This window comes from Crocodylus porosus, unplaced genomic scaffold, assembly GCF_001723895.1.
Source record: "Crocodylus porosus isolate Cpor-Errol unplaced genomic scaffold, CroPor_comp1, whole genome shotgun sequence".
Taxonomy (NCBI): domain Eukaryota; kingdom Metazoa; phylum Chordata; order Crocodylia; family Crocodylidae; genus Crocodylus; species Crocodylus porosus.
The window spans coordinates 16,709,101-16,734,605 of NW_017728918.1; the positions used below are offsets into that span (position 1 = coordinate 16,709,101).

At 42.4% G+C, this 25,505-nt stretch overlaps 1 protein-coding gene and 1 long non-coding RNA gene across 4 annotated transcripts in view; one reads left to right on the forward strand and one right to left on the reverse strand.

Annotated features, from left to right (window-relative positions):
* Positions 1 to 25,505, forward strand: part of WDR35 (WD repeat domain 35) — a 68,323-nt gene that overhangs the window by 30,296 nt on the left and 12,522 nt on the right. For all 3 annotated transcript variants that reach the window (XR_002101546.1, XM_019537361.1, XM_019537360.1), the window contains 11 exons: positions 826 to 970; positions 3,564 to 3,633; positions 6,276 to 6,329; positions 9,759 to 9,868; positions 13,100 to 13,310; positions 13,910 to 13,990; positions 14,897 to 15,033; positions 19,225 to 19,428; positions 22,062 to 22,208; positions 23,196 to 23,328; positions 25,064 to 25,174. Coding sequence is in view for 2 of the 3 variants with exons in the window: in XM_019537361.1 (XP_019392906.1) it covers positions 826 to 970; positions 3,564 to 3,633; positions 6,276 to 6,329; positions 9,759 to 9,868; positions 13,100 to 13,310; positions 13,910 to 13,990; positions 14,897 to 15,033; positions 19,225 to 19,428; positions 22,062 to 22,208; positions 23,196 to 23,328; positions 25,064 to 25,174 (1,403 nt within the window). In the remaining variant the exon portion in view is untranslated. The remainder of the gene's footprint in view (positions 1 to 825; positions 971 to 3,563; positions 3,634 to 6,275; positions 6,330 to 9,758; positions 9,869 to 13,099; positions 13,311 to 13,909; positions 13,991 to 14,896; positions 15,034 to 19,224; positions 19,429 to 22,061; positions 22,209 to 23,195; positions 23,329 to 25,063; positions 25,175 to 25,505) is intronic.
* On the reverse strand, positions 310 to 25,505 carry LOC109311618. The gene is made up of 3 exons (XR_002101548.1): positions 25,494 to 25,505; positions 10,610 to 10,617; positions 310 to 445 (listed from the first exon to the last, which is right to left on the reverse strand). It is a non-coding gene; the product is annotated as an uncharacterized LOC109311618 (long non-coding RNA).

The window sequence follows — 25,505 nt, forward strand, 5'->3', positions numbered from 1 at the left end:
CTCATTCAGCCACCCTTTATCCATCTGCTTGCTCTTTTTTTGCTTCTTTTTGTGGAGAGTTTATAGCACCCTTCAGAGTTCTGCATTAGTTTTATACTTTAATAGAATTTTGGATGATTTAAAGCAAGGCTGTTGCACATCACACAGGCTGCATCAGGATGAGCAGCGCATCCCTTGGCTCACATGCTAATCAGGTGCCTCTCTCCTACACCATGCTGTAGATGTGCCCCCTATCCTCCTACACTGCACTCAGCTCAGTCCCCTCTCAGCTCCCCAGCACTCCTCCTCAGCTCCCAGGCCACAGGCTGGGTTACGTAAAAAATACTGGGTACTGCACCATTCCTTAGGGCAGGGGTGGGCAAAATGCGGCCCAACAGGCCTTTCTATCTGTCCCACGGGGTCCCTAAAAAACTTGGAAAATTAATATTTATCTGCCCTTGGCTGCCTATCGTGCAGCTCTTGGGGAGAGCAAATTAACCTCTCGGGTGCTGCAAATTAACAACCTGGAGGCTACAAATGAACCCTCTTGGGCTGCATGTGGCCTGTGGGCTGCCAGTTGGACAGCCCTGATTTATGAAAAGGAAAGACTTTTGAGGTCTCTGTATCTTCTGTGTAAGAGAGGTCCCAAGCCTACTTTTCATTCAGAAGTTTGTCTGTCTATCCCAACCATGCAGTTAGTCAAGTAGAAGATATCACCCACAACGGTCCTTGCTTTTTACATATAACTATTTTTAACAGTGAAGGATGTAATGCTGTCCACGTACTTTATTTGGCTATGTGAAAGAAGACTGTTTTTTACAACTGTTACTTGGATTTTTATGACAGGGCCGTTGTTCGTTACAATGACCAAAACCCATGTGATAGCCGCTTCAAAAGAAGCTTTTTACATCTGGCAATACCGTGTGGCCAAGAAGCTCACAGCAATGGAAATTAATCAGGTGGCTCGGACTAGAAAAGAAGGCAGAGAAAGGTTTGTCTTCAAGCTTTGTCTTTTTCCTTTGCTTTATCCATTATGACAGAATTCACCTTTCTCCTCACACTTGCTTGAAATAGTTGCTCTGCCACCTTTCATTTTTATGAATTTAAATTGGCTTATTCACCAGTCAGTCTGAATATATAGCCAGGAATAGCTCTTTTATGATAACGTGTTATTATCTAGACCTTTCTTAGAATGGAGCTTGTTCACACACTCCTACCTCGGTGACTTCCTGTTTAGTGTCTCCCCTTAGTAGCTTCCCTTTTTTCCTGCCACTGGCAGAACTCCATGTTTTTCCCACCTTTTTAACCTCTGTAAACTCTGTCCTTAGATACATTCTTCCATTTCTGTGACTTTTAACTTCTGCTGCCCTTTTGATGACTCCTAGGGCTACTTTTCCAACCCTAACTTGTCCCTTCTAAGCAGGCCCATGTCTCAGACTGTCTTTGACCTCTTAAGTTGTATATGGCCTGCTACCATAAAATGATAGACTCGTAGAAAAATGTGGCTGAAAGGGACTTTGGGAGGTCGTCTGATCATCCCTGTGCTCAAGGCAGGATCGTCCTTGACTAAATCATCCCGCCTATCTCAGACTCAACAAAAGATGCACTTGCTGCATCTTTTCTCCAAAAGGCTTTCTTCTCACTCTTGTCTGTAGGAGTGGCAGTGATACCATTACTCTCCAAAGAGTTGTGATCTGAGCATGATTGTATTTTTAATTGTACTATGTCAGCATCTGTGTGGAAAGTGATCTGAAAATCCACCAGGTTCCCTCTGTTCTCACATTTCCATGTTTGTGTGTGGCATTGTGTCTGATTACTGTATTTACTTACATACCACACTTGCCTTTTCCCCAAAAATTAGCCTTCCAAAACTGGGAGGGGGGGTGTATGTCTAACGTGGGGAAGCTGATTTTTTTAACCTAGAACTGAAGTATAGAGATATTATAATATTGTAAGATGCCTGCTTCTGCTTTTCTTTCTCTTCTTTTCTACAGCTTCAAGGAGGGAGGGCAGAGTCTATCAGGGACAGGTCTAGGGGGATGCTGTGGTTGGATCATACCCTGCTTTGGTTCATGCTCCCAAAGATTAAAGCCAGTTGCCTGTCAGCATCCGTGGCATTTCTTTTCAGGCAGTGGTGATGGGGACAATTGGTTTATTATATAATCTACCTGGGCACTAATACATGTGCAGTGAGGCTGTCAGAGCAGACTCGATTAATTGAGTCTGCTGGAGCGTGGTAATTACTATGATCCAACAGATTCCAGCTTCATGTGTTTTAGTGTCCCTGCGCTGAAAAATGGTGGCAGGGGCACTTTAACTAAAGCTTGTTCAACAAGCTTTAGTTAAAGCACTGCTGCCGTCATTTTTCAGCACAGAGATGCTGATACACGTGATGCTCCGAGCACTTTAATTAGAGCAGCTCCAAAAGCCACTCTTATTAAAGTGCCCACTCCCGGAGCATGTGTATAAACACCTCCTGATTCCTGCTAATTGTTCTTTACTCCTCTTGCCATCTGAATGGTCTTGACATTCTACAAATCAAGCTATTTCTTCCTTTGCAATTTTGCTGTCTTCTAGCTACCCTTCTTCTATTTCACAGTTTGAATACTGATTTTAGCTCTTTTCAAAATCCTAGATCTGCCCATGGTGTCCAGTCTTTAACAGCACAGTTTCAGCTTTTGGCTCAGCAGCCAAGAGCTGTTGATATGTCATATATGAAAGGGTTAAAACTAGCTTTTCCCTGAACAGGAAAGGGAGGCTGAGTGAGCTGAAGGTTAGGCTGCATCCCTGCTCTATGCAGCCATAACTGCGAAAAAATGTTTTCTTCTTCATTTATGGCTTTCCAAAAATGATGTGTGTGTGTGTCTTATTTGTGGCATGTGGAAAATATGGTTTTTATTTGTGTTATCATAGTACCTAGAGCTTCTGCTTGTGGCTCATGATTCCTTTGGGCTAGGCATGGTACAAAAACAGAGCATATGGATTGTTTTTGCCCCAAAGACCAGTTCAAGGTTATGTCTATACTGCTGTGTTAACTGCTGGGACAGTGCTATGGAAGCTGTCCCTTCCCTGGTGCTCATGAAGCTCTGCCAGTAGCTGGAATTTTCCTGCCACCGCCACCACTAGCTACACCTGGCAGGCAAGTGAAAAAATGTACTCTGTTGGCATAAAACCACATTATGCCAAGGGTGATGTCCATGCTTGGAGTTTTGCCAGCAGAGCAACATTTGACTTTTGGGGGTAGTCCTAGCCAATATATTATGGCCGGCAGAGCTAAGACACAACAGATGAAGATGAGATCACCAGGAAATGAGCTGGTATTGGTCCTCATGATAGGTCTCATGACTGCCAAGGGGGAGAGTTGTGAGGATGCTTCTGAAAGGAGATAATGTTCTAGTTTTGTGAATAAAGCATGAAGGCGATGAAAAGGAAACATGGGTGATGGATGCCAATGTCCAAGCATGACTCTATCAGAGCTTAAAAACAGTCTTTCAGAAATTTGCCCAGATTGAAGTAATTTTTTTCAGCCTTGAAGCTCTGTTTTTTCACTTAAATTGATCCCTTTTACTTTTGGCAAACTTCAGGATCTATCACATTGATGACACTCCTTCAGGAGCAGCAGATGGGGTACTTGATTACAGCAAAGCCATTCATGTAAGTACCATTTTTAACCAGTATGTTATACTGTCATTATTTGCTTGAAAGAGAGCCTAGTGCTTCTCTGTTCCATTTAATGTGTATTGGAATAAATAGGGCTATTAAATAGCAATTTTTTCATTCCAATTTCATATATGTTGTTTTGCCCTCTCCTGTTCTTACACACCATTTTTCTTATACATGCTTTGTAAAAAAAAAACATCCTTTTCACAGAACTTCAGAGTTAGAAGGCTAAAAACTTAGATACCTACCTCCAGGTGGAAGATATAGTTTGAATAGGATCCCTGTACAGGGAACTGGGGAGAGATAGGCACCTCCAAAACGGGGGTCACAAAGTCTGGAGAGATCTAGAGGTAACCAATAGGAAATGTCTGAACTCCTGCTACTGTTAGGAACTTAGATGCCTGACTCAGGGCTGCTCATTAGGACCTACCATTTATTTGGGATCCAGAATGAACAATTCTGCTTTTGAGGTATGATGCCTAACTGACTCATGGTGGTGCTAGTGCCTCTTGCATAATAGCTTTGTGGATAAAGGACTTGCTTAGGCTGTAGGAGAGCCTGGTCCTTCAGTCCCTCAAGTCAAGACTGTGTATTCATTTTATAATAAATGTCATGATTAAAAAAGAGAGAGAACCATAAGAATAGGGACCAGATCTCGGGCTTCACCTCATGAGTTGAGTGCCCTAATTACAAGGTCACACAGGCAGGCTCCCTCTTGTTTGTTGGCCTCATGGCTCTTCCATTGGCTGCTCCGTGGTCCCACTTCAATAGGAGGGGTTGAAGGGTGCTTTCATGCTGGTGACTGGTGGATGAGTTTACACTCCTGAAAAGTGGGAGATGTGGGTTTGAATTTCCCCAGGCAGTGTGAGGCTAGAAGCCAGGTCTCCCACTTCCTGTGCTCTAGCTACTTGGTTCTTATGCAGAGATTTGAGCTGGTGTCAATGCCATCAGGAAGAATTAGCCATGCTTGGAGCTCTGCCATGGACCTATCTAGCACCAACCTGGATTGCTGTTGACCTTAGGTGGAGTTGTGGGTCTGAGTGCTCAAACTGGATTGCCTCTAAGGCTGTGAACAGACATGCATTTGTAGTGCTACAAGTGCCTCAGAGCAATGAACATAGCTAGGAGGGAAGCGGGGGTAGGACAGGACATATGTTCACAGCCTCCTGGCTGGAGCACTGCTAAATTGCCACAATGGCATACTTTCCAGCTAGGAAGTTGCTCCTTTTACCCCCACCCAAGGGGAGCCTGTCAGTGAGTCTGATCACTGACTTCTGGCCCTCTGACCTGCTGGGGAGGAGGGGGCCCACCAGGCAGGCTATCAGTGATCAGTGGGAGAGCCTGCTGCTTCGCCAGACTTCAGAATAACAGCAGTATCCCTGACAGCTGGGCATAGCACTCATGGTTCTTGCAGCAGTGATGATGCCAGCAGCAGCAATCCTTGCCACCTCCCTCCCCGCCAATCATGGTCTCTTTTTGACAGCACTGCCATTCCCCGTCAGCTTGTCCGGCTCCATCACCACTTGTCTCCTTTCCCCATATTATGTGATGCTTGGGGAATTAGAGACCCCCAGTAGTGGTGTTAAGTTGGGTTTACAAAACAGTGCAGTTTCAGTCAGGAACATTTTTGTAGTACTTCTGCCATTTTTTAACATGCTGGGGCATATTCATCTGTCCCCTTGATTTCTGTAGTGCTGCAAAGGCATTTGTAATAATGCAGATATAACATCTGTCCACAGCCTAAGTATTCACAGACGTTCAAATCTAGGCAACATGGGAACTTTTTGATCCAGAGTGGAGGTGCCATCTGAATTTAGTCACATACTGAGTTTTGTGGCTTGTTTCACTCTTTTGAATTTAGGGGCTTCAGTTACACATGAGTGCCTGTTGAGGTGCCTACAAAACTAATCTGGATCTGATCCACAGCCTTCATATGAGAGAAATTTAATAAAAGCAAGAAAACAAGGTCTGAGTGACCATTATTTTTTAAAATAGCTAATAGCCCCTCTTATTGCTCTATTGAGATAAAAACACAGTTAAACTGAACCAGGGGCTCTTTTTTTTTATCTCAGCCTTCCATGCTCACTTTTGTTACTTTGATATTCTGTTGAAAACTAGGGCTTTGTAGACTTTCCATGTCTTCATGTTGTTTTACTTGTCCTATGAAGCATCTCTCACACATTTGCATTAAGCAGTCTGCATACTGTTTCCCACTGTTTGATAGCCCCTTCCCTGGTCAGCATCTGTAGATGCTTGTGGTACGTAAGGTTTGTGTATTTATTGTTGACAAATTTTATTTCTCTATTGTTAATCCCCAACTGTTGGGGGAGTTAACCTCTGGCTTAGATTGCAAGAGGCAGAAGGCATAAAAGGGAGCAAGTGAAGTCCAATGCACAGATATAGTTGAAATTAACAACAACAAATAACAGATTTATCTTTACTGAAGCACATTTCAAAAAGTTTAAACTAAAGACAGCATCTCTGTGATTGGACCTTTCCTCAGTGGCAAAAATGCAAGCCCATTCCAAATTTTGGATCTCCTGGTTTGAAGTTCACTGTATTTATGCTCTGCTGCTATTCTTGGACACTAAACTGCTTTTAAAACTAGTGTTCTGATAGTTTGTATATGATTTTAGGGAACAAGGGATCCAATTTCAGCAATAACAGCATCTGATAAGACACTCATTGTGGTAAGTAACAGTTTATATAATTTGTGATTGTCTGCCCATGGGCAGTGCAAGTCAAAATAACTTTCCATGTGGATTTACATAACTGTTCACATTTGAAGGAGTGAAAGGCTTGAATCCTTGTTGCAGGGGTTGGCTACATAGTGCCTGCAGCCAGGATCCAGCCCTCGAAGAGATTCAAATCAACATGGGAAATTGGTGCTGTGCTGCTGTCCCCCTGCAGCACTGTCTTCCACTGAGGAGCCTGCTACTCTGCAGCATCTGTGCTTCCCTCACTGATGAAAAGTCAGATTAGTGCACGCAGTTAGCTGTTGGGAAGAGGTAGAGACTTTCATCCTGCAGCCACAGCTAGGTCTATGGCCATCTCAGGCAAAAAAAACCCTTGCCTTATTGCATTAGTGTAGGAGGCAGGGTATTGGCATCTTACAGAATAACCAAAGTAGGTCTGTCTGTCTGTCTCTCCAAAGTAGACCTGTATATACTTTGGTTAGTCTATAGCAGGGGTGTCTGACGTGTGGCCCATGGGGCAGATCCGGCCCATGGGGCAGATCCTTCCCATGAACCATCTAATTGGGTCTGTGGGACTAGTTCTGGCCCCACATGCTGCATAGTGCATGTGGGCTGGACCTGGGCACACACTGCAGGCAGCATGGGGTTGATCGGGGCACTGCATGCAGCCCCCATCACAGTTGGCTGGTTCAGCATATGGCACAAGGGGTCGGACTGGCTGTTCATGCTGCTTGTGGCACAGGGAGCCAGCATGGGTAATGCACTCCATGTGGTGCCCCACCGACAGCTTTACATGCTGGCTTTGGGTCCAACAGGGTGCTGCACGGAGCATGTACACCATGCTGGCTCCCTTGTGCTACATGCAGCGTGCACACCACAAACCAGTCCTTGTGTTTAGGGCCCTGGGGGGTGGCATGGCATGTGTGCTGCCTGTGGCACGTGGGCTGAACCCAGCACTGCATGTATCGCAGGGTCTAGGGTGTCAGTAGTGTGCAGTTTCAGACTTAACGCCCACACAGGCTGCAGTACCAGCACCAGCCCACATGTAGGCAGCATGCTCCCTGTGCCAGCCCCAGGGGCTGGTGCATGTGGTGAATGGCAGGGAGTCTGTCCGGGTCTGGCCTGCAGACTGGCTCAGGTGGGGCCAGATGAGTTTGCCCGTGGTTTGTAAGGTGCAAAAGTACCCTGCCTCCTACTTCACTTCAGGTTAATATGACTAACTACATCTTATTACATTACTGCTATAATCACACTGGTATATTTTGAGACAATGTATAAAGAGACCAAGATTTATCTTTAACTTTATAAACCCAGTTTGTGCATCAGAAATGAAAGTATTACTTGGCTCTCATCTTAGAAGATTTACCAACACTAGATGTATTCTGAATACAGTGAAATGCATGCAAATATGAACTGACCCTGAACACACCTTTTTCATATGCATGATCAGTTTTATTCTGCATTTTGTGCTTTACGGTAAAGATGTCTTCTCACTTGGGTGCCTGCTTCAGGTTTGTTTGCACAGAGATGATGTTTTCAGCAGATTTATTGCCAAAAGCAACGAGTGTCTGCATTGCAATAAAATTGTGTATATAATATTATGGTTTATTTACACATTCAGAGGCTGGGCAATGTGGTAATGCTTTGGCTTTTTAAAAAAAAGCCTTTTAAGTTCAGAGTTACTATTTTATTTAGAGTCGGAAAGTATAACATAAATAAAACAGGGTCTTTAAGGAGTATGGCTTCATTCACCCTAGTTGCTAGGTGTTTTTCATTTATTATGACAATCAGCCTTTTGTAATAAGGAGCTTGTTATATTATGCTCTCCATTTCTTGTCATTCATTTTACAAGAAGTATGTAAAGAACAGTCCAGTATTATACTGCTTGCCAAAGTAAATGGATTAAGATAAAGGTGGGGGAAAAGAGCGTTGGCTAGTGGTACAATTACTTGTTTTGTTGTGTCTTACACTTGTGAGCTGGTTGTAAAATGGATCTCAGGATGTCTCTTCCAAACCTTAAATCCTTGGAGTATTAACTGTTTAACTATTTAAGCATTAACTATTTACATGAGATGATAGCATCGTATATGACTGTAGGCCATTTATATTTTATTTTATATTACTATGGAGAGAAGTGATAGTGTCATTTTACTATTTAAGTTTCAACCTCAAGCATGACTGTAGAAGACAAACTTCAGGACAGTCTCTGCAGTAGTCCCTGCCTGGTGGCTTTCCAGCCCAGAAAGACAGCTATAAGAAAATAGAGCTGAACAAGAAAGGATCATTCTAGATTCTTAATTTGGCAATTTTTGTATCGTTTCCTTTTATGGCTCCCACAAAATAAGTAGGCCTGTTGAAGGTATTTGTACGAGAAAAGTAGGGAAGTCCAGCAAGGTAGGATTGGGAATTTGTTCTATTTATGAAACTTGGAATGTGAGAGAGATCTCTAAAGGGCAGCCAGGCTGGTAATGTCGGTATGTTGGTAGAATGCGTAGAATAATTGGAAACAGATTAGAGACAAAGATCTTCAGTTCTCTGAATTATTACATGGCAAATGGGAAATAAGACAAAATTTAAGTGGTCATATCCAGAAAGAGATAATTTTGCTTGGTTTTGTCAGATATAAGTGGAAAGAAGCCATATAGCTAGCAACTTGTAGGGTGGGGGTTGAAGAGAAGGTAGCTACAGTAGTTTGTACTGTAGAGAGGTACTTTGCCACATTAGTCTGATGTCATAAAAAAGGCAGGGTAGATTTGCACCTTACAGACTAACCAAATCAGAGATGCGTAAGCTTTTGCAAGCAGTGGCTTACTTTATCAGGTGCTATGAAGAGTCTGTAGGAATTAGTACTTTATACAGAAAGCCGTGATTAGAAAGGGTGCAAAGGGTAGAATGCAAACATTGTGTAGCTCTCAAGGCTGAAATGAAAAGTTTGGTTTCTTTAAAAGAGAATAGTTGGCGTTAGACTAGGTAAATGGGATACAATAAGAAATAAAAATGAGATTATGATGCAGGACTGAGAAAAACATGATGGCATCAATACACAGAAGTGGTTTGGGAAGAAAAATCAGGACCATAGTTTTGGTTATGGCAAGCTTAAGTTTAGAAACAAGCATGTGGGATTGGACAGAGGGATAAACAATAGATGGAAGAAAGTAGAGATGTGATTCTTTTAGCCTAGTGATCTTAAGGAAACCAGAAAAAAATAGGAGTAGTGATTCTTTTAAACAGATTGATAAAGAAACTCTCGTTTGAAAATTGCTACTCAGAGTTTTGTTTAATGCTGTAATACAGTTCCTCTTATTTCTTCTGGATTGTTCTTCATCTAACAAAACTTTAGTTTACAACAACATATAAAGAAAACATATTAAACAGTTTAATATTAGGAAACTATCTTTAATAACAAAAACTACCTTTTCCTAGGGCCGTGAATCTGGCACCATTCAGAGATATAGTCTTCCAAATGTTGGTCTAATTCAGAAGTATACCCTGAACTGTCGGGCATATCAGCTTTCTTTGAACTGCAACTCTAGGTGAGTTCCAGATCAGCAATCTGACTTTGAGACAATATTCTAATTAATTGTAAGGGGTTGCTTGTGAATTATGGGGATATATCTAGGTGAACTTTCTCTTTTGTGAAATTATCTATCCATCAAATGCCCTGTTTGATTTAAAACTTTACCCCCACAGGCTAGATGGGCAGTGCCCTGTCTGTTCAGGGGCCAGATCTGGCCAGTGGTCCCAATATGGCACCTGGGGCAGGTGCAGTGGGCACCATCAAGCCACATGCAGGGTCTCAGCCTGGCCTGCAGGGGAAGGGGGCATGGCTTGGCTCTGCAGGGGAAAAAGGAGCATGGTCTGGCCCCAGCACCGTGGGAAGGGGGCATGGCCTGGCCCCAACCCAGCCCTGCTTTGAGGGAGGAAGGGGTGTGGCTCAGTCCCAGTGAGATGGAGGGGGTGTGGCCTAGCCCCAAGGGGGAGAGGGGGCACAGTCCAGCTCCAATCAGCCATGCAGGGCTTGGGGTTTGGGATTTTGGCAGTGGGGAGGGTGGCTGTATTAATGGCCACTGCTCTCCCTCTGCCAGATTACCACCCCAGGGGAAACTTTGTGGACTGGATTCCAAGGCTCTGTGGGCTGCATTTGGCCTGTAGGACAATGTTTGAGCATCCCTGGTTTAAACATTTGGTGCCTGAGGCTGCAGACAGACATATTTGTAGTGCTGTATATGTTCTTGTGGCACAACAGAAAGTGGATCTTCAACCATGCATGAAACCTGTAATGCTACAAAAATGGTGCAAGCACCACATGCAACATCCAAACAAGCATATGCACCACTACAGCAGGGTTCTTCCTCCCCCAGTATCCCACAGTGCTCTGTTCTTTCTTGTCTCCTGCTCCCAAGGAGGTAGGCAGAACTCAGTGACAGCTCAGTGGGGAGCAGAGCTGCAGTTTGGTGGTGGAAAAAGGACAGGCTGTCAGTGACTGGGCTCAATAACTGGCTTCCCTCCCAGCTACATCCCTTGTAACATAATATTCCATATTTACTTTCATACATGCACCTTGTTTTTGAAAAGCAGAATGAAGAAGAAGAATATTTCTTTATAGTAAGGAACTGAATGGCAGCAGCTAGGGAGGCAAGTCTGGTAATTGTTCTGCTCTCTCTGGATCTTGTGCAGACTTAATTTCAGTTTTGCGTGGTAAGCAATGGAAACTGCTCTTACCCTCCAATTTCCAGCAGTTGTTTTTTTGGTTTTTTTAAAGAAAAAAGGTGCTTGTATATATGAGAAAATATGGTGTTTTTTAGCATTTCAAAGTGCTGTGGTATATCTGGCTCCAATGCTCCAAACATCTTCTGCAGACAAACCTGCTCAAACTGGTTTGCCTAGGCCTTCCTTACTCCATTGTCTAAAGTTTGTTTCTGCTGCACTAGATTTATCAACAAACTGTTGCTTGGTAGGGTTGTAATGTAAGTCTTGCCAGCAAAGGTGATTACGTATTGATAGAGAGACATTCACGATACAGTGGTTTTCATAGCAATAACTACATAACTACTACTACACTTTATCATGCATTAGTAGGTGCATGATAAACAGGTTCAAGGAGGTGAAACTTCCCCCTCTGTGTGGCATTGGTTAAGCCACAGCTGGAGTACTGTGCCCAGTTTTGGGCACTGCACTTCAAGAGGGATGTGGATAACCTCAAGACGGTCCAGAGGAGGGCCACTCGTATGGTTAGGGGCCTGCAGGCAAAACCCTGTGAGGAGAGACTGAGGGCCCTGGATCTCTTCAGCCTCTGCAAGAGACAGCTGAGAGGTGATCGAGTGGCTGCCTACAAATTCATCAGGAGGGATAGCAAGGAATAGGAGACGCTGTTTACCAGGGCACCCCTTGGAGTAACTAGGAACAATGGCCACAGACTGACAGAGAGCAGATTTAGGTTAGACATCAGGAAGAACTTATTTTCAGTGAGGGTTGCCAGAATCTGGAATGGCTTCCAAAGGAGGTGGTGCTCTTCCCTACCCTGGAGGACTTTAAGAGGAGGCTAGACATGCTGTTGCATCTGACCCCAGCACTCTTTCGTGCCCAGGGCAGGGGGTCGGACTCAATGATCTGCTACAGTCCTTTCCAACCCAAACATCTATGAGTCTATAATTTCATAATATCTAGAAGGCATCCTTATTCAGGGAGTAACGCACTGCCTGGGATTTAGGACTGCCTGGGATTGTCTCCCTTGACACTGCACTAGTCACCTTAATTTCTCTGCATATTCATTTCCCCATCAGCAAAACAGGCATAATAATTTTTCCCTTCTAAAGCATATTGAAGTGCTGAATGTTACTAGTATTATTTTTTTAAGTCTCTCTTCCCATGGATGCACACACATGGTTCCCAGCATTGTTTTTAGGCATTAGTTGCTTGATTTCACTGTACCTGAATAACACAATAGATGCATTGACTTTCTAATTGTATTTTTTATATTAAAGAGCAAGATACAATCTGAAGTTCTGCATTTCAAACCTGTTTGTTTAACTTCTTAGCAGGAAACTTCACATTATGTAGAACTCTTTGACTCTCTTAGAGAGAATTCTCTATTTTTATTAAGCTAACATACTAAGGGAGAATCCTGTTGATCTCCACAACTGTTTAGAATAAAGCTCAGGAAAATGTGGTTATTATGATTTATCAAAAATAGCTTTCTGATTTTCAATTATGCAGACATATGTGGGATTTTTTTTTACAATGGAATATTTAATTACTGTAGCTAATGTTTATTATTAAATGTGCCAAAAACATAATACAAAAATTATAGAAGCATTTTTATAAATATTGGAAATGAATTTAATTGAAGACTGATGCTTAGTTTTAGGGCCTAATATGGGGTCCATCCTTTTGGTGTAGCAGTCGAGGAGGATGTCTGCTTAGATTTAGATTCTGCACTTTGCTCAGTTCTTCCTCTGAATTCCCCAAGATGCACTGAATGGGAGTTGAACACATTTGAACCTTCAAGGGTCAAGCCTACTTGGGTTGATAAATTACTGCTCTTCCAAACTGTTTTCCTTCACAATCTATGGTCTTGTTCTTTTTTTTTCAAATCAGTTTATATAATGGATAGCTCCACTGAAGTCAGTTGCTGGTGTTAAACTACAATGAAATCTCAGTCAGGCATTTAGTTTATTTGATCTATTGGTGAATAATTGAAAACCTGCAGCTTTAAATAGTACTAATCAGCTGTTCATTTTCTCCTCCCAACCATGTTCCTTTAGTCGTCTTGCTATTATAGATCTTTCAGGTGTTTTGACTTTCTTTGACTTGGATACGCGGGTAACAGACAGTTCAGGACAGCAAATTATAGGTGAACAACTGAAGCTGGAGCGCAAAGATGTCTGGGATATGAAATGGGCCAAAGATAATCCAGACTTGTTTGCAATGATGGAAAAAACAAGAATGTATGTCTTCAGAAATTTGGATCCTGAGGTAGATAAAAAAGAACATATTAGTTACTTCATAATGTATCATAGTGATCATAGTGATTTTGGCATTCTGATCAAAGGGCTTACTCGGTTTGTTAAAATTAAGTTAGGCAGGCTGTTACTTACCTACCTGAATCTCAGGTCTGTATCTAGAAGACTCCAAAAATGTGCTTGCTTGTAAGTGTTGCTTATAGACAAATGAATGATAAATGTCCAGATATGCTAGAAAGATAAGTAAACATGGAAACTCTTTTTTATGTTTCTTATGTAAGATTCCAAAAATGATGATGATAGTATTTATATTTTCTAAGAGGAATTTCTATTTTTTTAATTGAAGAATAATGATAAGACATGTAAGCTCCACCTCTTAGTTCTCATTCATTGACATTTTTCTTATAATCAAGATATTGAAAACATGTTTCTGCTATTTAACATATTTTAAATGTGCACTTAGATGCTGACATTGCCTACTGTTATTGGTCTGAGTGTTAGACATGTCATTAAAATTTAAATTGGGGAAGAAGAAACTGATATATAATATATTTAAGTATAATTGGATTTATGTAGAGTTGCTCATTATGTTTTAACCTTATTAACTTTAAGGAACCCATTCAAACATCTGGATATATTTGTAACTTTGAAGACTTAGAAATTAAAACTGTACTTTTGGATGAAATACTGAAGGTAAGGATAGCTTTTGTTTTAGTAAAATGTATGCATGTTAGGGCCCTGGCAGATGTTACAATTATGACATGATTAACATGGTAATTGTGCCATAAATTGTTAAAATATTACATGTATTGTAAAATACTACATGTATTACCAGCTACAAAGGTGTTCCATATAACGTGGAACACTTTTATAGCTGGTTTGAATCGCACCTTGAAATGGCATGTGTGGCATGTGCCTGTCAGAGCATGAGTTTTCTCAAGTGACTCCAACTCTCAGCTGAGCATCTGGATTAGCACAAGGCAGTCCCAGGTCTTTAAAAACCCAGGGTATGGAAACCTAGGTTGGAAAGAGGCTCTCCAATATTAGTTCCCTGCCTGTTCCCTAGGCTTTTAAATCACTGTGCCTGAAGCCCAGCTAGATGACATGTAAAAGCCTGAGGTGCAGGGAACTGGAATCAGATAGCGCTCTTCTGGAGTTGCTCTTCCATCCCAGTTCCCAGTGCCTGGGGATTTTACGTACCCATATGTGAGGGTCTAAAGGTGGGAGCAGGGGAAACCCAGGGGGCTCCTTCAGGGCTGTCCTGAATAGGTTTAAAGCTGCTGGTAGGTGTGGATCATGGTCCCAGGCTCCATGCACACTGCAAAAAGCTGACTCAGAGACCTGTCCTCAATGTGACCTCCATCCACTGGCAGTCACACGACTGGGATCTCATGTCTGATCCCAACAGTTGCACATCCTGCCATGCATGTGTGGTATGGTAGGACACATGATTGTTGGGATCAGGGATCAGATCCCATTGCCCCATTGCATCTTTAAGTGAATATCTGCTAGGAGTCGTAATGATTTGCATAATGGATATTTCTAATAGGTGGGAAAGAGCGATGTTGAATATCAGTCTGTCTCACTTCATTGTTATAGAATCCTGAACATCCTAACAAAGATTACATAATTAATTTTGAGATTCGATCCCTACGAGACAGTCGAGCATTGATCGAGGAGGTTGGGATTGAGGAGTCTTCCCAATTCATAGAAGATAATCCACATCCCAGACTTTGGTAAAATCCTTTTTCATTACCCTTTCTCCTTCTGCTCCCACTGACTCCTGGACACTTCTGGTCATTCTAGAAACACAGGTTCTCAGCAGATACAGATCAGTGTAAATTTAAGCCTTCAGAGTTTGGAACTATAGGTAGTTCAAAGAACAAAGTTGATTTTTTTTTTTTTTTAGAATTACCAGTATTTAGCAGCATGAAGAATTGCTGTGCAATTGTCTTGTGTTTGGAGGCTGAGTGGATTATTCTTGCTTCTGAGAGTGCTGCTCTTGGGATGTATTAGGTAAATAAAGTATTTATTCTTGAAATGGGAGACTTGTATTAAGTTGCTTCTGGAGTGTTTACTGTGAAATGATATTGGAAACCAGGTAAGTAACCTAGTGTTTGCTTGTCTGGCAAAATTAGTTTTTGGCATTGTGGCAAAGGCATGGTTCTTAACCTTAATTTGGTACAGCATTAAAATAGGCTATTGATTGATGGATTCCGTGGTATAAGAAGATAATTTACTGGTGAGAGAGCTGGTCAGGAAGGTGCTAGTCTGTCTGAATTGAAGCATGCCAAAGGAATATATCAATTTTGGGGAAATGTCTGAAGAAAACCTGCTTAGTTTCCCTCTACCCTGCTCCTAGTTCATTGATAACCTGGTTGGCAGGGATCATGAGAACCAGGGTTCATGGGGCTTCCTGGCTTCTCAGCAGCTCAGCTGGATGGCTGTTGCAAAGTCAGGTCTTGCATTGCTGTGTCAACTTTCCAGAATTTTTTTTAAGCTTGCCTGGTGGATTTCTCTGGAGTTGTCCAGGCCTTGCATGCTACTTAGCAACCCACCTGGCAAGGAATTTAAGAGCTGCAATTTTTCCAGACTCCCAGCTTTTCAGCAGCTGATCCACTGAGGTGCTTGGCTGCAGAGCTTACTAGGCATTTCCTAGTTAAGAGCTTTAGTTTTCCTCTCTTCTGCCTAGTGATAGTGCTAAAGCTTCTTTGCGTGTGGTTATTTAGCATGACAAGTGTTTAAATAATTGTTATGCTACTGGGATTGTTTGACAATCTGAGTTTTGCTTAAATGAAGGCAGTTCCCAACATCTTTCTCACAGGAAACCTTCAGAAGGAATCTTGAGGTGCTCTAGCACTGTTCTTTTACACTACATCAAAAAGTTTACTGGTGCTTTTGAAAATCCTGAGTTTATAAATCTAACTTTTGGTATGTTTGTAGACCCACTGCTATATATTACAAGTCTTGAGAACTTTACATTTGTACAATGTAACATACATACCTATAGGGATCTCATCATTTTATTGTTACTGATAGCCATTATGGCAGTGTGAGCAGCATTGCACAGCTATTTTCAGAGGTTAGCAGAGAAGGATAGTATGTTAATCATTTATGAGGAGTGCTCAAACCCTGCCCCATGGAGCCATGGGTCAATAACTTAGGTGCCAGGGAGCAATGACAATTAACATTATCATCCGCCCTCTTCCCCCGCCTGCCTGCCACTGCCAAATTTCCACATCCTGGATCAAATCCAGTCCCGGGCAATTGCTGTGTGGCCCGTGGACTGACCTGACACCACCCATTCAGCCCATTGGGTGGAAGGGTTGGGCACCACTGAGTTAGTGAAACAAAATAATTTGAATGAGTTGAAATTTGGCAAAATTCACACTTGTACCCTTGAAGTAAGAAACATAGGCTATTTGTAGAACTAATATCATCACAACCTCCCCTTTCTGAAAAAATTGTATTGCTTACAGCAAAGTGGTCCAAGGCATTTCTCCATTTCTGGTGGAGAGCAGAATGCCCACTACTGAATCACCACCTGCACTTCCTGCAGCATCTGAGTGTTCCTGCGAGGTCTCAGTCGAGTACTGATCGCTGTATCCATTTAATGTATTGTTCTTTATCAAATATCTGTATTACAGTAGTAACCAGAATATTCTGCAGTGGGCTCCCATTTTGCTGCATCCTGTATAAAAATATAAAAGAGAAAGTCCAAGTCTTTGCCTTGATGTTCAGTATAATTTAAGTATAACGCATGGGAGAAGAATTCAAAGCCAAAAAAGCTGAGGAAGAGCATACGTGAAGAGCTCAAAATAAGAAACAGTGGGATCTGAAGAAGAAACAAGCTGATTCTAGGGTATGGGTAGTCAGTTGTATGGGTAGCAAGAAAGAAGATACTACTGAGACTGAGTAGAGGTAAAGCTTCAGTAAGGAAAGGCTTCACAAGGGAGAGGCAGGGCCCAGTTGTGTTGAGCCTTTAGGACAAGATGCTTGAACCTGATATGGAATAAGGAAAAGGGGAATACATTCAAGGAATTTAAGAAAGTGTGACATGGAAAAAGTTTGGAAAAATTATTAATTTAGCAGTGTTTTGATTTGACTGAATGGAGGGCAGGTGAGAAGGATGGACTATTTTTTCATGTTTTGAGATGATCCTGACACTAACTGTGCTTTTGCAGAAGAGATGGTGTGATAAAATGAGGAAACAGAGACTTAGATACTCTTTAATGAAATGCAGACCCAGTTCTTAAAACAGAATTCTAAGATCCGGCCCAGTGTAGTGTACAAGAAGTGAAGAAAGAAACACATCTGTGAACACAGGACTTACAGAAAGCTATTTAGTGGCCAATGTCCCAAGGCTGACTGCGTGAGTGCCATAGTAAATAACTTAATGAAAAATGTCATTGACAAGAAACTGTGGCATGTTGCCAGTCGTTTTTAATAGTCCAAAGATTGGTACTACACGTATCTGTTTCCACAGTAATTTATGACTCTGTTTTGAAGCTGTTAAAATGATTTGTTTCTACATACCTGACACAGGCTAGTCCAAAGTGGATTTGAGAGTAGATTGAATTCTAACGAGTCAAAGGGGAATTTGGGGCCACTAAATTATTGGCTGGAAGAGACTCACTTTAAAAGCTAAAATGTCTTGAAAGCAGTGAGCTTTTGTGTTGTGATTCAGTTTTAATTATACGTACCTGTAAGTAGGATAACTGAATGTTGAAAGTTTGAGGAATCTCTTTTTTCATAAAGGTATCCATGTCACTGAGCTAGCTGAGCTAGTTTTGGCCCTGTTCATTTCAGTATAAATCTGACTGTGTTTTGTCACGTTCCTGTAAAAGTTTTATGTAGTGGGATCACAAAATGCAGACCAAATCCTGTTGATCTTACTCTGTCAAAAACTGCTAGTTACTGAGAATTTTGGTGTCTAAATAAATACACTGTTCAACCACAATTTATACAGAAGAAATTTAAAATTTGAAATGATCAATTGTGTTTATGCAGTAGATTTGTTGCAGTTAAGATTAAGGTAATGCATGCACTGCTACAGCCTTAGTAATGAGAATACTGTAGATGGCAGATTCATTTAATTTTATAAGTAACCCTTCTGGTTATTTGCTGCAAAGCCTAAAGCAGATTATGAGTTGATACTTTTAAAAATCTGACATATCAATCTAATGTTTGCTATGAATCATCTTTGATGCATGTTTTGAGTTGACTAATGTAGTCACTGGAATTTTGTCAAGAAGTTTTGAAACACTATATGGTGAGAATGCTTTAGTTGCATTGTCTTTTATTCAGTATGCTAAGTGTCTAGATCTTAGCTTTATTTTTGAAGTAAATTTTAGGTTCATCCAAATGACAGGTTAACATAGGTTGCTCTCGAGGTAGGGATCTTCTGTTTATGTACAGGATGGAACAGAGCAGCCTGCACAGTGGCAGTGCAAGCTTCTCTGTACTGCCCAGGTGGCTTACCTCAGTGCTAATCTGGAGAGAGTGGGATGGAAAGGATAATTTATTCTCCATAGCCCATTTAAGTGTGGGTCTTCAAACGCAGATTGCCATCCAGGCTTCTAGTTGTAATCTGCATGTGAGGAGATGAATCTAACTGAAATTGGAGTAAGGGAGCTCCTTTAGAGCCACAAAGCCTCACACTTTCAGTCCCTGACAATCTTAGTCAGTTTTGAACAGGTGAACTAGAGGCTATTCCTAATCACTTGCCAAAAACTTAGGTTAGACAGGATACAAAATGTAATTGTGGTACATGGGCTCTCAGATTTGAGATTAAGTGTGAACTGTAGATGTGGATAGAGTTGCCCCTAAGTTGTCTGGCTTTTCCTGACTCATTAAGTGGTTCCCAGTATCGTGTGCTAATATAGCTGCATTTCTAATAGCTATCAATTTTTTTTTTTTCCATACAGGCGTCTCCTGGCTGAAGCTGCTCTTCAAAAGCTAGATCTACCAACTGCTGAACAAGCATTTGTGCGCTGCAAAGACTATCAAGGAATTAAATTTGTTAAGCGCTTAGGCAATCTGCAGAGTGAGTCAATGAAGCAAGCTGAAGTGGCAGCCTACTTTGGCAGATTTGAAGAAGCTGAAAGAATGTATTTGGATATGGATAGAAGGTAATTACTAGAAGCAGTAATACCAACAATATATGTCAAGGAAAATACCTGTTAAATAGAGGCACTAAAAAAAAGTGGGGACATTTAAACAGTGAGCAGGTATTTATTCCTTTCACAATTTACAATTTATGGAATGCGAGAGCAAGGTTAGAGAGAGAGAACTTTCCTTATCAAAAGGTAAAAGAATACTCAACAGACTCCCATTAGTTACCACTATGCCATAAAAACAGTAAAACTGAAAGGGAAATTATTTATAATTGAAAAAGAGATTGATTTTTACTTAACAATTAGGCAGTGAAAGTGCTGTGTCTTCTAGAAGCAGAATGCAGTCGTTGACACCCTTTTAAGCCATAAAGCAGTGAAGCATACTCTGTTTCAAGCAACAGAGATAGATGGTAGGAAGTAGCAGAGAGCAGCGGGTTTATTTATTTCCTGGCTCCTTCCAGATAGGTTACCTACCTAGAAAGTGTTTTGGTACCAACTGGTGTACTCCAAGGGGCTTTTCAGTACGTTCCTATTTATCTATCCTAGATATAATCAATAATTATTATCACTAAAACTTTGAGTCTCTAAGGCCCTTGACATTTATTAGTAGATGTTTTGGATGGGGAATCCAGGAAAAGGATGACAAAGCTGAGATGGAAATACTACACTTAAGATGCGATTAACAAAATCACATTTTAAGTAGCGACTTGGCAACATGCTGATTTAGTTAATGCCATGATGAAACCAGGAATAAGTGACAAAGTTATTACCGGGCTTCCAGGTTTTCCACTTGCCAAGGAAAAACATGGATTTTCTCCTTTAAAGGAGAAAAACACAGGCTGGCAGAGTTCCTGCAAGGGGGTACCATGTGTAATGCAGTTCCCTACTACTGTGCACAGTCCTGGGGAGGGGTTGGGCACTGGAGGTGACATGTTGGAGGGCATGGCGAGGTACATGCCCCCCAGATTTCTATGCCTACAGAAGGGCACAGGGCTGCAGCCTGGGTGGACCAGCACTGGGTAGGAGCTGCCTCCTCATCCCAGTGGGTGGGACCCAGTGCAGGAGGGCAAAGCAGGGTGGCATGAGCCCCATGCTAGCACCACTGCCTTCGTGAGGTGTCCCTGCTCACCGCTGCAGTAGGGAAGGGGCACAAGCTGCCCTCCACTGTGGTGGCAGGCAAGAGGTGTCTCACCTTGGTGGCCATGGCAGCGCAGCTGGTACCGGGCTAATGGTGGTAGTGGCAGCAATGAATCTTGCTGCCCTGCTCCATCCTCCCATGCTGGGTCCTGCCCAGTGGCCCGCGGAGGTGGCTTCTGCCTGCTGCTGGTCCGGCCAGGCTGCAGCCCTATGCCCCTGGGCACAGAAATCTGGGGGCATGTATCTCCCCATGTCTCTCAATGTGATGGTGTCATCTGTAGTTGGGTATGCTGCCTGCTGGGGGCGGGCACCAGGTCAGAGGCATGCAGGGGGAAGGAGGCTGTGTGTTGGGAGTGAGGGACATCGGTTGCCTCCATGGGGGTGCAAGGCTGCTGTCGCTGTCGCTCCCCAGGGGCCCAGACTGGGGACGTGCGGGGACCCTCAGGCCCAGAGGCGGCTCCTGCTGGAGCTCCCAGGCGGTCCCAACCCACCCCACGCCCGAGCTGTGGGGCCCATGGCAGGTCCTTGCGGGTGCTGGTGGGAAGCGGGCTCTGGGTGGCTGCAGGAGGAAGGCAGGTGGAGGGGGCACATCCACCCACAGCCAGCCCCCATCCAGGGCCCCAAGTAGCTGGGCTGGCAGTGCTGGGGTTTGGGGAAGGTGTTGCTGGGCCATGGTGGGGCTGTCTGGTATCCTGGGGCTTGCGGTAGGTCAGGACCACTTGGGGTCTGCTAACCAAGTAAGCTGGGAAGTTTGGGCCTGGGCTAGAGCTGGGGCTGGAGCAATTGTCTCCAGCTCAGGCTGTCTGTGGCTGCCACTGCTCGATTAAGGGCAGGGTAAGCCCACTGCTGCTGGGGCTGTGCTCGGGTGGGGGGTGTGCCCCAGGCCTGGAGCAGCTCTGCAGGTACTTGCTCAGCTTGGGCATCCTGCCGGGGGGTGTGGGGGGGTCCCCCCTCCCCCCACTACAGGCAGCCCTCCTCCCCAGGCTCCAAACCCCCCAACACCTTCACAAATTCCTCCCCCCGCCCCTTCCCTATACCCACCCCTGAACCATACAAAGTAACTGCCTAGTTTTGCATCATTTAAAGTTTTTCTGCACATAATTTTGACTTATCTGTGTGATTTAAAATCATAATTAATTGTGACTTATTTTTTAATTGGTAACAAATTGTGATCAAATTTTTTAACCGTTTGACAGCCCTAATTAAAATATGCTGCTCTGGAGGCTGGGACCACTCAGCAGCTGAATTTTCCAGCTAGGGCAGCACAGTGAGCTCCTGCAGCTGGGAGCCCTGATCAGCTGATTAAACTCTCAGCCTTGTAGATCCCAGCTGCCAGGGCTCCTAGCCACAGGAGCAAAACTTCTTTTTAACATCTGTCAGTGTCTCTTAAGTGCTTCATTTCTCCATGCTGTTCATCTGCTGTGATTGTAGTTCTGAAGACGTTTCTCAAAATATTGGTGGCTATTTTATGTTTTTTTACTGTTATCTAGTATTTTCTGATCTATATATAGAGACCTTGCTATTGGATTACGGATCAAACTGGGAGATTGGTTTCGAGTGCTGCAGCTTTTGAAAACAGGTTCAGGTGATGCAGATGATGCCCTTCTGGAACAAGCACACAATGCTATCGGAGACTATTTTGCAGATAGGCAAAAATGGTATGGTTCTCTGAAGAAGAAAATAGAATGGCTGTTTCATAATTGAGATTGTCTAGATTCCCTCCTACCCCAAGTTGAGATTAGTGCAGCGTGGGGGAAAAGTCAAGAAGCTAGTCAGCCAGAGTGAGGAGTAACTGAGCATGACCCAGAGTGAGTACATTTTATACTTGCAGAGTGAGTCGATTTCATTAAAGCATGTATCCTACCGTTGCCTACAGTTCTGTTGCAAGAAGGAAGGAAGGAATAATCCCAGCTGTGCCAGGAGTTGAGTCACTGAACAAATTCTGAAACTTCTTAAAAAAAATTAAGGAAATATCAAGGCGGATAGTTTTGTTAAGATGGAGTTAAGCATAGTGAATGTTGTTAGTAAGAGGATGATGAAGCTCTTAGCAAAAAGAGAGAAAGAAGTAAGATTGCCTTAATTTTGACATTGTTAGTTATCTTAAACCCAAACTCTTCAAATTAGGTAAATGCAGATTTAAGGCAACCCAAACTACATTAATTTTGCCTGTGTAAGGAACTTGGCCCCCAAAGAGACTGAAGGCCATATTTTTTTTCAGAAATGTTAAGCTGTTGCATTTTCAATTGACTTCAACTACAGTGACAGTCAGACCATAATTGTTAAAAGCCAAGTAGTCAAAATTGGTGACGCTCAAATTGATCACGTTTCTGGAAATTGTTATAAATAGATCTGTGGTTGCTTATGGTCCATGACAGATTGAGCAAAACAATAATAATAGGGTTCTTGACGCTTACCTCTACACTAGCCAACAAATCTTATTAAACCTGCAATTTAAGGACATATTGAAACTAAAATTTTAGTGTGCTCTAGGGTAGCATATTTTCCACAAGAAAGTGAACTTATATGAATCTGAAAATATATATATATTTTAATTTGTTTAATGACAAAGTTACTTCAGTTATGTTTAGTTAGCACTTTATTAACATTTGCAATTTTTATATTAGTAACCTTTTTTTTCTTCTTAGGATAAATGCTGTTCAGTATTATGTACAAGGAAGAAACCAGGAACGTTTAGCTGAATGTTACTACATGTTAGAAGATTACCAAGGACTAGAAAATCTGGCTAACTCGCTTCCAGAAAATAACAAGTTACTTCCTGTATGTATAAGAACTGGCTGTATCTTTAAGACTCTCTGGTCATAGCCTCATTTACATTAGCTTTTTGGTTTTGGTTTGTTTGGTTTTTTGCCCTAAAATTTTTCATGGCTGCTTTCACTGGTAGTAACAATGGTCATTGTCATCTTCTTGTGTCTCTATACCATAGCAAGAATGGTAATGTTAATGGAAATGAATATTAGAATCATTCCAGAGGCTTGAAAGAGGGAGAGGGCCTGTCAGCATAATCTAATGTGATGTCTTAAGTAAGAATTAAGAAAAATTGGTAGTTTTCATGTTTTCCAAAGTATGTGGAAAAGACAAATAATGTTATATTGAATGGCATTTTAATATAGCATGCTATTTCAGATCAATGCTGTCTTCCAACCGTGTCCTGGTCTGCTAAGTTCTCCAACATATGCACTAAATCCTAGGAAGAAGCATCCCAGTGCCTGTAATTCTAAGATTTTTACCCTGTACCACTAATAATTCTGAGCCAATGTAGATCCAAGAAACGAGTTGTCAAAGTAAAATATATTCCTTAAGGTTACTGTAGGGTTGTTGGTTGTAGCTGTGTTGGTTTAAGGACATAGGCAGACAAGGTTCTTTGGGAAGATGTGATATCTTTTATTAGACCAACTAAATAGTTGGAAAGAAGTTCTTAGCAAGTTTTCAGGCACAGGGGAGACTCTACTGGTGTTACATGTTTTCCAAGGTAGAAAAGAAGCTAATTTACAACAAGCAGGTTTGTGAAAATGTAAGTTAGTAGAAGTTTGGAAGACAATAGGTAGAGATACCCTGAACCTTGCTAACCTCATCACCAGAAGCAAACTTCCTTTGACCCAAAACACATCAAATGGATCCAGACCATGCTAGGACAAGAAATGTAAAGCCTGCCAATGCATCTCCACCAGTCTCACAATAACTACACCCTACAACAGGACCATCACCTTTCCTGGATCTTACACTTATGCCTCCAGAAACACAATATATCTCATCCAGTGCACCAAATGGTCTGATGGAAAATATGTAGGAGATATCAAACAAAAACTGTGCACCAGAATAAATGCACACTGAAAATCCATGAAAGACAAAAATACCCAATTACCTGTGAGTGCCCACTTCTCACAAGACAGTCACTCTCTCTCCAATCTCTCAGTTCTAATCCTCAAAGGGAACTTAGAAAAACACCTTTTGTAGACAGCCTATGAACTTCACTTCATAAATCTACTGGATACAAAAAATCATGGACTTAACATAGACATTGAATTTATGATGCATTAGAACCTGCCTGACATATGATACCCCAGATGACCTGCTTCCAGCTGTTTGCATTCCTTCACACATTTCCCTCCCTTCCACCGCTGCCCTCCTATGTCTACCCATTGTCTTCCAAACTTGCCTGCCTTAAGGTTACTGTAACACATAAGTGATGCACATGGGCGACATGAGTGGGGGGGGGGGAGGGGGAGCACGGGGCCTGAGAAGCACCGGTGGCACTTCCAGTTTGCCGCCAGCACTTCCGGGGTCAGTGATCAACTGTTGGGACACCCCCCCACTCAACAATTGGCAGCTGGTACCCCCCCAGAGCCAGGAGGCACCAGTTGCCCATGCTGTAGCATTATAGAATCTGTAAAAAGATTAATACAATTACAGAGATTGTAGTAGCATTCATTACTAAAATGGTGTCCTGCAAATCTTGAAAGAAATGGTAGCAGGATTCTAATATCTTTTGCAGGATATAGCTCATATGTTTGTGAGAGTGGGGATGTGTGACCAAGCTGTTTGTGCCTTTCTGAAATGCAATCGCCCAAAAGATGCAGTAGATACCTGTGTCCATCTCAATCAGGTAAGACGATGATAGAAGGTGGTATTGTATTGGGTTGGAGGATTAATAATGAGATCTTTCATGTTGGTCCACAGTTAGATTTCAGTCCATTTTAATCATATAATGTGTATTCAGAATCCTTCTAAAACTCACACTCCAGTTTTTAAACCTATTACTAATTATTGGAGACTAGGAAGAAGCCATCCTAGAGGGTGTATTGTTTTACATCTGGCAGGCAAGGTTCTTGGCTCTTACTGGGTGTTTTGCCCCTTCTCTGAAGTCACTGAGACAAAATACTAGAGTAGTTAGACCATAGAACTGCTTTAGTTGACAGTTCCACTGGTCCTCAATG